Below are 18154 nucleotides of genomic sequence, written 5' to 3' on the forward strand. Positions count from 1 at the left end.
TTTCAGACTATTTCCCAAACATCTGTGGTCACTAGATTCAACTATTTGTCTCTTCATAGGAATGACTTCTTTTAATCCTCGCCCATAAGACCTTCTCTGTTTGGTACAAGGTTGTCCTGAAAGACTTATCCCTTCTCTGTGCTCTCCCCTCCTTAGCCACCATTTAGTCATTGTGAAAATTCAAATTTCACTGCTTTGGGTAAAAGCAGCACAAATGCAACGGGTAACAGGGTCAGAAACTTTCCACCTGTAGCAATTCTTCCACATTATGGAAATAATCTGGAGATGTTTAAATGTGGATATGTAGTGTAAATCATTCCACTGCAAAAAGAATCAGGAGTAAGAAACTGGCTAACCACAAGAAAGCTTTCTAGTTCTGGTTTATTTTCACCTTGTTCTAAGGAGGAAGGTTTATGGAAAGGTAGTGGTCACTCTTTGTGTATTAATCCCCAACAGGATGCCCACCATTCAACCAGTAAACCTATAACTGGAAAGAAAGCAATTGTGAAGTAACATTTTTTGGCAGAAAAGACTACACCTTCAAGAGCCATTAAAAATTTGTTGTGCATAACAGGATAACAATGATGTAATGGAACGGGGTTGCTGCTGGTGATTTTACAATATCATACAGAGGCATAATGTAAGAGTACAAGTTAGCATGACAATAATGTAATACTTAAAGTTAGTCACATAAAAATAATTACTAAAAATTAATATGAAATACCAGGGAAAAGAATTAAAATGAAAAAAATGGAAAACATCCAACAGTGGAACAAAAGGAATAGCACAACGAAAGCCAAAACTGATAATTAGTACACAGAAAAGATCAAAGGCCTCAATATTAAAGGCATTGCCTTTGTTCTGGGACAGCCATTCAAACCGTTTATGGACTGAGAAATCTACATGTATAAAGCGTAATATTGGTGTGCAAATCTGCAAGTGATTTTCCTAACAAATTTGCTGGAAATATCTTCTCCAAAATATAGAGCTTTACTAGCCATCAGGAATACAAAGGAGAGAAGTGATCTCTCACGCCTGACAAAACAAGCATTTGCAAGACACAATACTTGGGTTTATAGGGAAAGTGCACCCTAGGGAAAAAGAAATAGGGGCAAATTTTGAAAGCAATCAAAGAACACCAGCATATACACTACCAGCAGTTCAGTTCTAATACAATATATTTCAGGGTGAAGCTTAACAAACTACAGAGGAATATCATCTATGAAGATGGTTCAATAAAATACCTTAAGGCCAGAAAAGATCTACTGGGGGCCAAAATCAAGTTCTTTTGTCTACATGCCTATAAAACCTAAGTTGTCATAGCACAGGAAGTCTCCCGAGTACTTGCAAATGAAAGCAACATTTCTTTCTCTTTCTTTCTTCCCAACAGTAATTTTTTGTAAATAGCTTGAGCAGCTTACAGATTGCTTTTTTTTTTAATTTATATCTCTGCATGTGTGCTTCAATTATGTGCATAGTTTGTTGAAGGAAGCCTGCAACGCATTCTACCTTTATCAGCTGTGAATATGTCACGGTTCTGTGTCTACCTTCATAGCCTTCTTTTCTGCATTTGCAGTCAAAGTTCTTGCAAAACTTCTGTGCCTGTGCTTGAGAAATTTTCACACTGACTGAGAATTTTTGTTATAAAACAATGTAGATGTTCTAGGAGTTCATAGTTAAGGAAGACCAATAGCTTTGAATATCAGGAAAGAGAATTGGATATGTATTTTCTTTTCAATGAAGTGCCACACCAGATATTCATGACCACCTGCTTAAGTTGCCAAGCAGATGGGTAGCTGATTTAGAGTTTTTAAGCAATTTCACCAGCTACTTCAACTGCTGTTTCCTATCACCACTCTGTTTTTCAGGTATAGCTTTGATTTGGTTGTACACCAGATCCATTACACCAAATATAGGCCTACAGAATGGGAGGATGCAGTACAAAAAAGGGAGCATTAGAAAAGGAAACATCACATACTGACCACCAGCACTTAAAAAAAAAAAGTCCATTTCACAATCCAAGATCATGTTTTGCTACTTTGTATGTAGTTGCCTTCACAGAAATAGTTATTAAGCAAATGGATGAACACAGGTCCACTGTCTCCTCATGCATTTGCCTCCAGAGCATTTTAAAACATTAGGCAACAAAGTATGAAGTTTATCCTCTAATTCAAGCTCCACAGGGGGAATCTGTAGAGGAAATTCAGCTCAATTCAAGAAACAGTAAATAATAGTTAAATGAAAAGGGGCTTTGAGATGTGGTCGGTATATTGAGTCAACTTCCAGCAACAACTGCCAGAGGTTACCATCAGTGAGAATACTTTCCGGGTGCTCCACACCTGCTGGATGGATTTTGCATACCTAGACTGTTTCAACCTGAAAGTGATGAGATTCAGTGAGCTAAGGCCTGAAGGAACCAAAGATGATTTGCAGGCACACCAAAAATTACTTCTCAGCTTGTGCTCCAAGTAACTGCACACTGCCCCAGTTTCAAAATAAACAGTGGCAGCACATTCAGGAAACTTGAGAAGCAGAGTCTTTCAGTAAGGATGCCCTCAAACATACAGCTACAGCTTTGCCATTGAACTTCCCGTATGAACTATACTTTCTGATGAAGTGCATAGTCTTGTTTCAGTAGGGCTAACCTGCAGTGAGTCCTTGCCTTCAGGCAAAAGTTGCCATGGAGTTTCTTTCTCGTTTTTACTGAAGACAAAGTGGTTACTAATTTAAAATTATGTGAAATTCAGCCAGTTGACTGAAGTTTCTTTCTGAAACCAAAGCTTCATCTAAACCCTGAACTCGGGAGATTTGAACTCACATGACCCAAAAGCTCTCATCATAATGTCATTTTATCTGTTCTCTCAAGATGAGCAGATAATGACACGAAGAAAGAAGAGACACTGACATTCTCCAAACCTGTAGTTAATCTCCTGAATAAATGTTTCATCTAAATGTTGATATTCATTTATGTCTGATCTCTAAATGTTGAGTTAACTACTTAAAGTTCAGAATTCCATATATTAATCCACCTTGCCAGAGCATAAAAAAGAAACTGTTAAGGAAGAGCATGTGGAGATGGAAATTTATTTCCTTAAGCTAAATTTAGTATAAGGATTTCTAAACTGGTATACTTTAAAAGGACTAGTAATTAGCAACCAGAAGATCTTGCAGCTTACCTTTACATATCTCTCTTTTCCTGCCAAAGTCAATTATACATGAGATTCTAGTTAATTTTACATTGAAAGCTTCCCCCATAGTTGAGTTAAAACAGAAAATCCTACAAGGACTGACTTCGCTGAGCAGTTACTGGGGGAAAAAACACTCCATGTGGTATTAATTAAATGCTTACTTTATACCGGCATGGGGAGTCTTTAACCAAAAAAGAAGAGATGAAAGTAGTTTTTTAAAATGAGAGGCTGAATCTCTCTCAATGCTGAGCCAGCGTGATATTTATGTTGGGTTAGAAGGATCAAGCAGGCTACAGCTCAGGTCTGAAATGCCAAAATAATAATGAAATAAATCAAAAGGCCCATGTCTTAAGTCTACTTCAAAACTCATAATGATTTTCTGGGTTTTCTATGACTCAAACGACGCCTAAAAAAACTTTACAGATGGAGACAAATGCTTTAGGAGGCAATCTGAGTCAAAGCACATTAAAGATATGCATGTGTCTAATGGCCGTATTCACTTTTGTTATTTCAATCAAGTCAATGACAAAGACAGGCAATTAAGATCATTTATCAAGAATTAGGGCAGCACGTTGCTTGATGTTCAAAGTACTTAATGTAATGAAGTTCAGTTAAGTGGTTTTCTATTAACTTTTTTAGGCACAGGTAATTTCTTGCAGCATGTATTTTTAAAACAGAAATGTTGATATGCAACCCTGTTATTATTTGCAGCTACCTGTAGTAACGGCAGATCATCTAGACTGTGGAACCTAATAATGTAAAGGAAGCATAGTTCACTTTTAAGAAAGATGAAAGACGCCCTTCCATGTAAACACAAAGTTTTACTCCAAATACTTTAATCACAATTGTTTAATACTAAGAAAATTTCTGGCAAGTATGACCATCCTTAATTATAAAAGTAGTAAGCACACAAGAAAGTGGGAGATCTTATCCCAGAGCTTCAATGGATAGAGAAGGCAGAGGATTAAAAAATATCACTGATGTACTACACCTTGACTCAGCCAATAAAGTTGTCAGCAAAGCTAACTTTATTATAATAAAGAAAAGGGAGAAGGCAGCAAGGCTCTGTGAAATGCTCTCTCAGCAAAAAGCCAGGTACTGACCACTAAAGTATTTGACACTCGTTTGATGGATGAAAGGGAAAATTACATGCCAGTAATTCCTGCTGTCATAGTCCTCAAAACCTACCCCAATACCAGAGACATTCAAGGACAAACATGATGGTTCCTTCCACCAGAGAATAAGGAGGTAAAATTCCTGGATCTGTAAGCCTCAGCTGAATTCCTCTACAGAGCCACATACAAAGGACTTCAGGATAATGACGGAAACAAGCAGAGAGGAAAGATTGAATATATAGTTGCAAATGGGCCTCTGAAAGGAGGAACGTGAGCAGGGTAGATGAGAAAAGACAGGGCTATGAAGTGGAAATGACCAGCATGTAGCTTTCTGCTGTAATTTTCTCTTTTCTCTGATCCTAAAACTAGCAGAGGCACCTTCCACAGAGGTGAGATTACCTTGTCGTATGAGTCGCAAGATCTTACAGCCCAAGAACTCGCATCCAGCTGCTGTTGCTTTTTGATGGCATGGAGAGACAACCAACCAGTTATACGGTAAGCCTCTAATACAGAAACTTCGTCTCTTTCCAAGTCCTGAAATAGCAACAGCCAGGGAATTCACACGCAGATGACTACTCTGAGCACACACAATCAAGTGAAATTCTCTGACCTCTGGGGGAAACAGTTTGCAGTGCCAGCTTTCTTTTTAAAACCATCCTGACAACACAGAAACAATTGTTTAAACTTCTAAAACCTTGAAGAATGAGATTTAAGAATAAGAATTTGAGACATTTCAGAATAAGAATTTCAAAAAACTTAATTTAGGGGACAGGCAAGGTAAGAGGCTGAAATGTGAAGAATGGTGAATTCATTTCCATTGTGAATGTCTAATGACTGTGTAGTAGGGACATATTTCCTGCAAAATCAAAGGTAGCTTCAACTTCAAGAAGTAAAAGGTAACATGCAGGGACTTATTTTTTAGCTGAGGGATGGAAATGGGAAGTTCTAGCTTTGATTTAAAGTAACTTATATTTTAAAAAGGCTATTATGACCAATGGCGGACCATGAAGGATCTCAGCACAGAAAGCTCACTTTCCTGTTTTAAAACAAGCAAAACTTTGTCCGCTTCCTCAGGAGAGTTCTGATGTATCTTACATTAACTGCAACGAATAATGGACGCCTCCGTCAGAATGACTGTTCATTCTGTTCTTCACCCAAAATTTTAATAGGAGGATCCAGGACATAAGGATGGGAAGGGTTTAATAAGGACTGGGTTTCCTTTCTCATTATGCAAGCCTGATGAAGTATGCAAACACCTTCTGGACAAGACAAGAAATTCTAGACCTGCTGGAAGGCTCAGTAAAGCGTTACAGCTCCATGGCAGTTCAGTCAATACTGTTATCCATCCATCTTTCCTGCGGTAAAAGAAGAGCTTATAAAACAATTGAAGAAAAACTGATAAAATCAAGAACCTCAGAGGAAGAAGAAATGTTTAAGCAAGCCAAAGAACCTAGAGAAGAAGGAAAAGCCAGAAAACAGGTTTCGGATAAAACCCATGGCTCTCTGCTTTGTCCAGAACTCAGTGCTGTTGGTTTAAGTTATAACGGTGTGAACATGCGTAATGGATAGCTCTCCTAAATAGTCTCAGGTTCAGCCATACCAAGACTCTGAATGCCAAATAAGATGGACACTGAAAAATGCTCAGCTCTACTAAAAGAGACTCATCTTCAAACAAGTAGTAAAACTTTAGGGGCTTACAGAACTTTAATGGTGAAAGCGTTATGTGCCTGTAGACTACAAGCATCCAACAAGTTAGGTAGGAAGCTGTGGACAGATCCATTTAATTCAGATGTATCCATACTGCCCTAGTTGCATTTCCAGAAAAAAGTCCTTTTTCTGGAATTGACCACCAGTCTTTTGCTTCTACACTTACTCAAACAAAAATGTGACAAAAAGTCTTTAATGAGCTGAAAATAAGCTGAATTTGACATTTTAGTCCATGGGCTTCTTGAGCAAACTTTCAAGGGTAACATTTCAGAACTACAAGAGAAAGAAGTTAACTGCCTAACTTTCCCAATTCTTTAGAAAGAAAGAGGATTTTGGCATATTACTCTTTGTTTTCCTGATGCAAAGAGCTGTGGTATCATACACCATAACATCTTTTATTTTTATTTCACAGGTACGAATTACTGCTGACAAAACACCACCCAGAATGCTGGAATGTTGCTCTGTTTAACCATTATTACAGAAAAAAAGGTTTGTAGTACTTGTTTTTGCACCTGATTCATGAAGCTTGTACTGTATCCTTCACTTTTGAAAAAACATAAGTTGTTTGGAACAGTTTTTCTTTTTATAAATGCTCACCTCTTATTTTTTCAAGTTTACAAATGTCAGTATGTTCTAAACAGCAAATGCAGTTTATACCAATAATAAAAATATCCAGCAAGCCAAATTCCAGCAACTGTACCTTTTGCTTCCTCTTCCCACAATGTCTGTAATAAGGCTGAAACATCACAGTGTTGATTCAATTGCTAATTCAATGCAGCATGTTTAAATGTTTAACTCATTAAGTGTTCCATCTTGCCACCAATTCTCTAATTATTTAAATATGACAGTATGGTTATTTTTATATCAAAGGCCAATGATATCCAAAGCCCTATGAAAACTTCATGTCTACCTTCTTAATTTAAGGAAAAACTTGACAGATGAATATTTTTTCAGGCACAGCAATACTACTATAGTTAATTCTAATTTACGCAGCATGTGTCTGATTTCCGAGTTTAATGGTCATACCTTGTTCAACCCAACTGTTTTGCCTGTATTCTGTTAAGACACCAGGGTTTCACGTGATGGGCATGTCGTTTGCATAACAATGAACATTATATTCATTACAGAGAAACCTCAAGCAAATATTCTATATTCTAAATGACTTCTAAAGCAAAGTTATTCTCGATTTGTTAAACTGGTTATGTGAAGAACAAATGACTGATGATTTGAAGATAAAATTCAGTGTATAAACGTTGTCATCTATGACATTTCACTATGCTGAAATCATAAAGGCCTGCCAGATTTCATTGCATTCATAATTAGAATGATTACATTGTAATTCAGGATGTGTTTTTCATAAAGATGAAGAGAATGAGTTTTAATAAAACCAAAGCTACGTAAACCCAACAAGCCTACCTATGCAAGGCAGATGTCACATCAGATAAAGATTTATTTTCCTTTTCATAATGCAATTATAAACCACAATTGACACCCTAAAGAAAAAATTAAAATACTACAGATAATTCAAACTTCACAAGATGCATACCTAAATACAACTATTTTAAAAAATGAGCTTTAACTCAAAACTATAGCATCTACATTTCATGCCACACAAAAGTTACTGGGATAAGAATATTCAATAAATCCCTGAGAAATGGGAAAAAAATTTTCAGAAGTTAGTGTGCAAGTGTTTAAGCACAACATTCAAGCTACAACAAAACTCTATTAGGCAACCTGTATTAATAACAAATATTTTGCCACATAATTAAACCTATGTAAACACAAAAGGATAGCAAACAGAAAAATTTCTCCAAAGGACGATAAAATCTATATAGCAACCTTCAATATGTTCTCACACACCACTTCCTTCTCCTGAGGTCTTATATCTCTTATTTTTCTTAGAAGGACAGTATTTCTAGACTGCAGTGGTCGATATAAACTGGGACCTGAGCAGGTATGATACGATATAACAGGACTCCAAAAGAATGTCCCTTCCCACTTTGCCCTCAGAGAGCTCCATATTTGCACACCAGTTGACAAAGTATGTTCAACTGTGTACAGCTGGAAAACATACTGAAACCCAGATTGTCAATTCATTTATCCCATGTTAACTTTGTATGTAGCGCTAGGTGGCCAAATAGTAGCAGGAAGATAAAAAGAGTAAACTTAGAGAGAGAACAGAATACTCTAAGAAAAAATATGGTCAGTTTTACAGCATGTTTTAGCCAAACATTTCTTTCCCATTTATATCAGGTTTGTGGATAAAATTCAATATTCTGAATATTTTCAAAAATGGTCCATGTTAAATCATAACTTCTTTAATCCAAAATGTTTCTGAGCAGAGAGACAGTAGTTATTTTAATGTTGGGTTATGATAGACACAACCTTATTTCTTTTGTAATAAATTGCAGATTACACTTTTGGAATGCCGTCAAATTATTTCACACCTAGTGATTTTGCTTCATTGGACATCTGATACTTGCATGCATCATTTGCTATTTTTCAGCAGTCCCTGTCTATAACAAAAGCAGTAGTATAACAGCAGAGCAACTTTTCTGTGGAGTCTCCAAATTAACAAAATAAAAATGACTTACCATGTTCCACCCTGGGTAGAGGTAGTCTGTCCCGACAAATTCAAAATAGTGAGCAAAACCTTCTTTCAACCACACATCCTCCCACCAAACTGGAGTCACAAGGTCACCAAACCACTGCAAAGGAAGTTCAAATAAACAGCCTTTAGGAAACCATGTCTGTATACATCTCATTTATACAGAACACATTCTTCACAAGTTTTAATAAAAACAGTGGTGTATATACCACCCACTGAAACTCATTAACTGTTTTTTTTATGTACTAATGAATTAAGCCTTTACAGGATGCACAAGTTACTGAAGCAAAACATTAGAAAAGTACAAGCCGGGGAAAAGAAGAGTTGAGGAGAGTATTCGCAGTGTCTATTTTAGTTATCTAGAGTAGATGCTCCCCTAGGTTTAAGGGACTAACATACACAGTGGACAGAAAAGGCTTCTAACTCAAATAATCTGATACATTACCTGGAAACATCACTATTTATAGTGCAAAACTTGAAAAACTGGGAACTCAATCTCCATACCCCAGACCTAAATTTTAGCATTTCTTTCCCCACGATGCCTGCCCACTAAGATTTACAACACTACTGATGTGCTGTTCATTGGCCGGTTTCCTAAGGAAAGCAGTTTTATACAATCATGCCATCTCTCTGCAGGTAGGACTCAAATGCCCAAAAACAGGTAGTTGATGCTACTTAAAAAGCATCCCAGGGTATCCGACATACCCACACAGGCCTAGGAAATTTCATACAGGACTTACAGGAGATCTGCAGCCTTCCCGAACAGCAACCGGAGGCAGAGGGTATCTACACTGGCACGGACCACCCGTGTTTATCCAAAGGAACCCTACCCGAGCTGACTGCCTTTCTCGTTCACCCCAGGTCGCTCTTGAATTTCCCCACTGACTTCAATCTAATTTAGAAAGAAGGACAGAGATCTCAAAGCTAATTAAACTCCTAAAAAAGTACATGAAGATCAGCAGCTGAAAAGAGAAGGACCTAAACCGAAGGCAAGGCAAGAACGCGGACATTAGATACTCTGCTCAGCAGCTGTCAACAGCCACAAAGCTGTCGCGGTACAGGACACGTGGGCGTCGGGCATTTTAGACAGAGCTGGGATGATCATTGGAAGAGGAATGAGGACAAATATTCCAAGGAAATCAGGCACCATCAATTCTTCTGCTGATGGATGACCCTGTTTAAATGACTGTAATGGCCCTGTGCAACCTGGATCATCATAACACCAGTGGTAAGAGCAGAAACACATACTCTATTATGAAAACATGTTTCATACCCTCTGTACCATCTTTTTTGCCAAACAAATACCAAAACTTTCTTTCAGTAAAATTCTCTGACAGTTTTTTGTTTAATGTGATTAGAAATGAGATTAATTCATAACCAACAGAGATAATTTTGAGTTTTTATGGAGTCATAAGCTCTGAAAATACACCAAAAGTGAGCAGCAAGTAAGTATTCCAGGGGGAGAGACTCACATCAGAGCAGAGGAGCTGCTGCTGACACCGTAATGAGAGTGAGGAACGAATGAAAGCGGAGTTGGGCAGTAAGCGGTTTGCTTTCATGACGGTTGGCTTACTTGAAGGCTTTGTCTGGGACGTGAATGAAAGGTCTCGCTTCTGTGCATGTCTTTGTGGAGGGAGAATAGTGCCAAGGAAGGATCAATGCTGCAACAAGGATCCGTAGTGAAGTGAACACAGAGGCTCCAAAGAACAGACTACAGAAACTGAGATTACCAGATTGCCACACAATGTTCAGTAAATAGGTTTTGAACGAAAAAATGAAGTAAAACGTGACAATGAATCTCACTGACAACCAACTTAAAAATTTAGGAAGAAAAGATGAGGTTGACAAAAGTCATATTCACACACCAAGTGAAACTAAACTCAGTGATCATAATCTAGCTGAAGGCTATCAATAAATTAACTCTCTACAGGACCAATAGAGATAAATCCTGATCTTAAGAACATTTAACTGAAAAGACAAAGAAACACTGGAAATGCTTTCATATAGATAATGCACTTTTCACAATTTGAAATGTTAGAGTAGCATACCACCAGAGGAGTGTGAAAGTTATATTTGTACTAGAATAGGTCTATTAAATGATTTCTAATGACAAACAGACTAAACACAATAGCACAGATTTTATATCTTGAATTACAAGAGGACTGCTGAACAAATACGAAACCAGCACCAGTCATGGTATGCTATGACTATTCAGAGAGAGATTTTAAAAAATAAAGGTTGTAAAGTTCATAATACATCCTCTTGTAACTCAAAAGAATAACATTAATTTATGATGTCATAAAAGATAATTTCTTATACTCCTTTGTGAGTTTTCTGGGTTTATTTATTAATGATACAATTAAAAGTATTCATTTAATTATCCACCTAAAGGAAAAAGTGTTTTACAGGCATTAAAACAGCATGTGATACCAATATGAAAATGTAGGGAATTTGCTTAACTAGTCTTGAATAGTATCAGAGACAGTTATCAATGTCAGAGACAGAGCAGTCCCAGAGACTGCAATTAATGAAGCCAAATTTTCCAGCAGAAAGGTGTTATTATCTTCCTAGGTGTTACATGTCTGAAAAGAAAACATTAAGTAAAGCACTTCATTTATTTAAGTAATTGTTTATTTATTTATTTGTGTATTTGACTATAGACACTATTTGCCTCAATCTTGGAAAAGAAAAATGAATTCAGATAAATTGATTACATAAATTTCTCATCTCCCTCAGGTATGATGTTCAGCCTGACATGCAGAAGGCACTTATTTTACTGACACACTGAAAGGACACTCTTTCCTATATGCTTTCTTTACAGATTATTAAAAAAAAATTGATTGAGAAATTTTTAATTTTCCTTCTGCTTTCATGCCTTTTTAACTCAATCTGTCACACCAAGTTTTGTGCTCATGTGGGAAAACTATCACAAAAAATCATGGTGCATAAATTCAAATGACACTTTCTTCAAAGGCTGTAGGTGGGATTGATCTGTGATACGCAAATAAAACTGATTACTACCTTAATAGAATTATTTTAATAAATTATGGTAGTTATTTCAAGCTATCAACTTAAGCTGCTAGAAATATGTGTGTTGTGACCAATATCTCATTTGTGTTTTGGGGTTTGGAGGAGAAGCTTTGATGCTGAAACACTCCTTCTTCCAATTATTTCTTTTTTTAATTAAATACATAAAATGTTCTAAAAGAACACTCAAGCTGAAATATCAAGCACTAGCAACCTACAAAATGACTAAACTAAAACTACCTATGTAACTTTAATATGTCCCTCTTAAAACATGTACCTAAAGTAAATACCTGGTCAAGCATTACAAAGTCACCTGTGAAGAAACTGGGTGTAAAATTCTTTCTTGCACACTTTTTACTTGTATTTTAACAACCACAGAATTTCTTTGTCCTTATGCAATCCCGTCTCTCATTTTCTATCTGTCCCGAACACCGTGCTCAAGCATTAATACCCAGCAGGTTTGGGAATTCCAATTTTAAACAGTCATATCTAAAGGTGACAATCCCAATTCTTAATATTCGTCTGAGTTTTCTAATCTTGGGAACAACATTAGCAAAGCAATTGCTATGTTACTATAAGTAACAAGGGTCTCATACAGGTTAGTTTGCTACACGCTCAGATATGTTCTGTAAGTCTTGAAGTCAAAGGATTAAAATCTGGGGAAACAGGACAATGATACAATTCTTCAAAAAAAAAAAAAGAAAAATATGTACTTTAGGAAAACATATTTTAGGATAGTTCCCTTTCCTCTTACCTGAAATTTTAAAAGAAAATCAATAAATAAAAAGTAAAACTGGAGATGTGGATTCCACTTTTGGCTGTGCCAGAAGTGATTTTGGTTAATCCCTGTTATTCTATGTGTAAAAATGACTGAAGGGGAGAAATACTCAAGTGCCACCCCAAGTTCACAGATGAGATGATGCACAGCAAAAGAGGATGAAAAATGCAGTGAATAATTAACAATTAAATAGCAGAGGCAAGAGATCCTGGACCCACCCTGGTCTCAGTTCAATACCTTTTCAGCTAAGCTAGTATTGTTTACAGTTCCTGCTCTATGCTATCCACAGCTAAAGTTTCCTTGAGGGGCTTCTGAGTATGGTAAGATAAAAGTAGAAAAAACTGGCTAAATGAAGACAATACTGGAGGATGGAGGTCCTAGACAGTGTTTTGTGGCTTGTATTTTTGGAGGGTTTCTCCCTTTAAACTTTATTTGCAGATGAACAATCCGTATTCTCTGTGACTCAATTCTGCATCTAAAAAGTAGAAATAATATTTCTTCCACCTCATTATTTTCTATCTTGCCTAGTTATCCAGTGAAGCAGCTGAGCAAGGACCTGATCGGCATGGTACTAAAACAGAAACAGCAGAAACATGAATGGAGGAAGATACTTTTAATTAAGAGAACAGCACTGGAAGCAATATCAACACAGACACCAGGTAAACCTTCTCATTTGCAATTTTAAGGTCACTTAAAAGCACTCTATGACCGCACTGCTACCCTAAAATAAACTCAAATACAGTTCTCACCCATTTCATGATCCTCTGATATTCCCAGAACAACGTAAAAAGGCTTCGGTTTCAATGAGAATCAAATAAACAAACCTGGCAAGTTACAGATGTGATAATTGCCCACATCTGAAGAATAAATTGCTTTGGAAGCAGAGGAAATTATTAAAGAGGTGCAAAGAATAACTGGAAGTAATGGAGTGACTTCAGAAAAAGGGAGACTTAAGCGGAACACTAGGAAAAAGTTATTGACCATCAGATTTAATCAAAAGGTTTTAAGGGAAGCGGCATAACCCTGTAATCAGGAGCGCTGAACCCGGCACTACAAAACGCACCACACACAAGAATCTAATACTAACAGGAGCCGGGATTTGATGACCTAATATGTGTTTTCCACACCTGATTCCTAAGGCACTGTAATTTTTCTAGCTGAACAGTGTGCTACTCTATTGTACTGCACAATAAAGAGCATATAACAAAATCAGATGATCATATTGAGAACAAACCAGCAATAACTTTCAATAAAAATTTCGTGTTGTAGTTGAGGACTTCATATTAATCGACAGATTTAATGTAAAACATGAATATGAACCAAACATTATTATTTTCAAGTTCATCTACCAGAACTCCATTACAAAGGCTCCCTTTTATATGGTACTTTTTATTTGCAGAAAGTGTTAAGAAATTGCATTGCCTTTTAAAGAATACTGTGTAAAGTCACAGATGTAAGCCATGCTGATTACACAGTAGGATTTCATTCATTTTATCCTGAAGGCTATGATTATGCCTCTTATGAGTGCAAGAAAGGGTTTCCTGCCCCTGTAGCAAATTTCTTCAGTAACATTTGCATTCAACTCAATATTACTAAACACTCATAATGTGTTTAGTTTGAGATAAGAAGATGGAAGAAATGTAAAATAAATTGTAATATGGGTTTATTACGAAGTTTTCTTATTGATACAAAAGTTTCTGTACACATAAAGACTCAATTATCCACCATTAGTGAACAGAGGGTCAACACTAAATTAAAAAAAATATGGAAAGAAAAGGAAAATGGAAGTATGTGTATATGTGACTGTCGTGGTTTAACCCCAGCCAGCAACTAAGCCCCACTCAACTGCTCGCTCACTCCTCCTCCTCCCAGTGGCATGGGGAGGAGAAGTGGGGAAAAAAAGTAAAACTCATGGGTTAAGAACAGTTTAATAACTAAAATAGAATAAGATGATAATAATAATAATAATAAAATAACAATAATTGTAATGAAAAGGAATATAACAAAAAGAGAGAAATTAGACCCAAGAAAAGACAAGTGGTGCACAATGCAATTGCTCACCACCCGCTGACCGATGCCCGAGCAGTGATCGGCCCCTCCCGGCCAACTCCCCCCAGTTTATATACTGGGCACGACGTCACATGGTGTGGACTATCCCTTTGGCCGGTTTGGGTCAGCTCTCCTGGCCGTGCTCCCTCCCAGCTTCTTGTGCCCCTGCTCGCTGGCAGAGCATGGGAAACTGAAAAATCCTGAACTTTGGATAAGCGCTACTTAGCAACAACTACAACATCAGTGTGTTATCAACATTATTCTCACACTAAATCCAAAACACGCTGTACCAGCTACTAGGAAGAAAATTAACTCTATCCCAGCCAAACCCAGGACAGTGAGGGAAGAAGATGACTACCAAATTGATTTCAGCCAAAACATTTTTTGACATGAACATGAAACTCTGCATGAATCTGTTATAGTTCTGCAATAAATCGTCTTCTACAGTTATCAACAAGTTTAGTCTAAACACCAACAGCATGCTCACACACAAACATAGAGAATATAATCATACAGAAGACAGGGAAGTTGTTCATTGCTACTAATTTTCTCTTCTATCCCCATTTTGAGCCTTCCCAGTTTCTACATTGTAGTGATGTGTCTTACAGATCTCCGTATTGTTTGGACTCCAGTTACAATAAAAGTTGCAACTGTCTATGTGAACAACACAAATTCATTTTCAGTTTTGAAAAGGAATGCATGGTTTCTGACATTAATATCAAATATCTGAACACCTTTAATACCTGATGACATAGCTCATGTACAATGACCATGGTGACATCCAGTAGGTATGATATAGAAGAAATGCTTGGATCTAGCAGTATCCTTTGCTCCACAAAAACACTCAGTCCCCAGTTCTCCATAGCAGCATATGGGTGCTTAGGCACAGCTAACAGATCTAGAAATAGAAAGAATAAACGTTAACACCTTGCAGGAGCTACTGTGCTGAAGAGCTATTGTAAGTAAGGCCATAAATGATCACTAAAAGCATTTTAAATAACATACATGTAAAAAACAAAACTGAATTTCAGCTCTCTAGTAATGTTGTTTAGGAAACATTAATAAGATACTCTATTATCTTATGCCACTATCTGTTCACACATAATTACCATGTTATTGCTGTAACACAGTATTTCTAATTGAAGTTTTCTATACAGAATCCAGCTTATTTACAATACCTTGTTGATTTACTTCTGGGCTTGATACTGCTTCTCACGTTCACAATACTCTATCAATGTAGTAATTTGTATGTATTTTTCATCTTTTCATTAAAGCGACTCCTTTATGAACATCTTACACATCAAACCGCATGTAAGGACTGACGTTAAGGGGAGCACTGAAGGAATACTGTTTCCTAACAACCAGAAAGACGGTAAACTGGTCAGACTCACCAGTTCTTACAAACAAGGCATCGAGTGTACGTTATTGCTAGCATTCATCCTCTGAGGACAGGACTGCTGACAGCGACCTCTCAGCCCCACAGGCTGGAACAATGGTGCCATACAAAACTTCAGGAGTATTATTTCAGTTTTGTATTCAGTAAGTGACAAAATATTAGGAAGAAGACAGGAAGGTCCTTCATCAGGTAAAAAAAAAGTGGTGGGGAATTTCTCCCAGTGGCATGAGGTTGAACAAGACAATATCACAATGTCTATCCACGTGTTAAAAAAATCTTACTGCAGAAGACTGAGAAGGAACTAAAATTGACTATCAGTCTGGAAACAAATCCAAAATTACATTAAATTGACATAGGGATTAAACCAATATACAATGCTGCTTCATGGCAAAAACATCCGAAAGAGCCCAGAAACAACTTGTATGTCTACAAGAAGCCCAGTGCAACCTGCGTACAAATGAGCCAGAATTTTGGAAGCTACATTGTCACATCAGCATGGTGCTCCCTCCAGGCAAACTAATTAGCCTGGCTTCTTAATTAATTAGCCTGGCTGCCACACTCCTCTCATTTGGCTGTCTTACTTCTAAAGCTAGTTCATTCGCAGTGAACACAAGTATATCTAGGTGGTACTTCACTGGGTGGGATGAAAGGTCTCTGGGCTGACTTCCTAACCTGAAGAAGAAAAATTTTGACCTGCTTCTTCTAAATAATACTCTCAATTATATCACAGCACTGAAGCATCTCCTAAGTTTGTCTGTTTTGGCTTGCTGATACGTGTGGTGGAATTGGCTTGGAGAACAACCTGACAGCAGGAGCTCTACTTCAGGATTCACAGGAAGTTGCCACTGAAATACCAGGAATGGAAAACTTGGATATATTCCAGCACTCCAAAAAAGGGCCTGCTGCAAAAAGCATAAAAATACCAGCCTTCTAGTGGAAGCACAGAGAGAGTCTAGCAGCTACTTCCAAATACAAGCAAACTGAAAATATCCAAATTGCAAACAGAGATGTACTACAAATGGTAAAGAATAAATATTTTATATAAAGGCAGATGCTAGAACAAGAGCCTAATTAAAGAAAATAAAGCAAAAATCCAAAACACGGTGTTCAAGAATAGACATGCGACTAAATTCAAAATTACATGCTTTCCTTTTCTTTTTCAGTTGAAGCTCGAACTGTACTAATTTTTTAGAATAACTGCAATTTGTTATAAATTACACACAAAATGTAAAACTCCTGTCTGCTATACAAAGAGGGGATAAGAATGAAAAGAAAGGACACAAAGGCTACTGGGTGAAATCACTGAAGTTAATGGCAAATCGTCATTAACATTAAACAGGGATCTCTCCCATTCTCAGCTCTGTAAAGAAAGCTGTTAACTTCTCCTACAGCAATTAAACTTTCCTCCAAAAGGCATCTTCAGAAGAAGCATACAGAGAGTCTCTGTTCTTATTTACACCCATTAAGTTTCAATTCCCCTCAAATAAGCAAAGTGACACCAAAACAGAACTAGCACAAAAGTAAAACCAGTTCCCTACTTTTAACTGATCCTTTTGTTTCCTTTCTCTCCTTCAGGTTCATTTGTAGTTTTTGGTCTTTCTTGCCAGTCATAATGGACAGATTTTGTCAGTGTCAACCAGTAATAAACTGGAATAACTCTGTGGAACTGGGAAACTAGGGTGAGATCTCATACTAAACACCTTTGCCGGCTAATTATAGACTGCCTGTCACTATTGTGTCATCGGTATTGGTCTGCTGGTTTAGACCGATACTTTATAGCACTGACATACCAATAAAACCTTCCAATCTGATGGACGGCTAACTGCCTTGCAGGTAGACAACCGCAGAGGGATACTCTAAATCACTTTCATCCAAGACAGCCCCGTTGCTCTGCGAGCCTGGAAACTCCTCTCATGCATCGGCTAACACTTAAAGGGCTTTGCTGAACAGACAAACCAAAACGCAACAGATAACCCTGCTGGTTTCCAGAATGCTAATCCTTGCAGGTGACGTGAGCATACCAATAATGCTGAATGAATTAAGAAGCGTACCACAATGTACGAACACACTCCTACCTTTTCCAAGTGCAGGGTCGGATGCACCGCACTTTAATGCCAAAGAAGAGACTTTCGTAATCCCCAGACTGAAGAATGGACTCTGAACATACTTCTTATCACAAAATGAGAAATCTTTTGCTTCTCATCGTCCATGCCTAAACTCTGAATGTCCAAGTCTCAGTGTTAATTTAGAAATGAAATTCTTCAGTGGTCGGTCTTGATTGCTCCA

General features: G+C 37.3%; 1 protein-coding gene across 3 annotated transcripts in view; it reads right to left on the reverse strand.

Moving 5' to 3' along the window:
• TRHDE (thyrotropin releasing hormone degrading enzyme) overlaps positions 1–18154 on the reverse strand; it is a 222979-nt gene that overhangs the window by 122109 nt on the left and 82716 nt on the right. For all 3 annotated transcript variants that reach the window (XR_003921685.2, XM_030003020.2, XM_030003019.2), the window contains 2 exons: positions 15216–15370; positions 8605–8718 (listed from right to left, as the gene is read on the reverse strand). Coding sequence is in view for 2 of the 3 variants with exons in the window: in XM_030003020.2 (XP_029858880.1) it covers positions 8605–8718; positions 15216–15370 (269 nt within the window). In the remaining variant the exon portion in view is untranslated. The remainder of the gene's footprint in view (positions 1–8604; positions 8719–15215; positions 15371–18154) is intronic.

This window comes from Aquila chrysaetos, chromosome 26 (genome assembly GCF_900496995.4).
Source record: "Aquila chrysaetos chrysaetos chromosome 26, bAquChr1.4, whole genome shotgun sequence".
Classification (NCBI taxonomy): Eukaryota; Metazoa; Chordata; class Aves; order Accipitriformes; family Accipitridae; genus Aquila; species Aquila chrysaetos.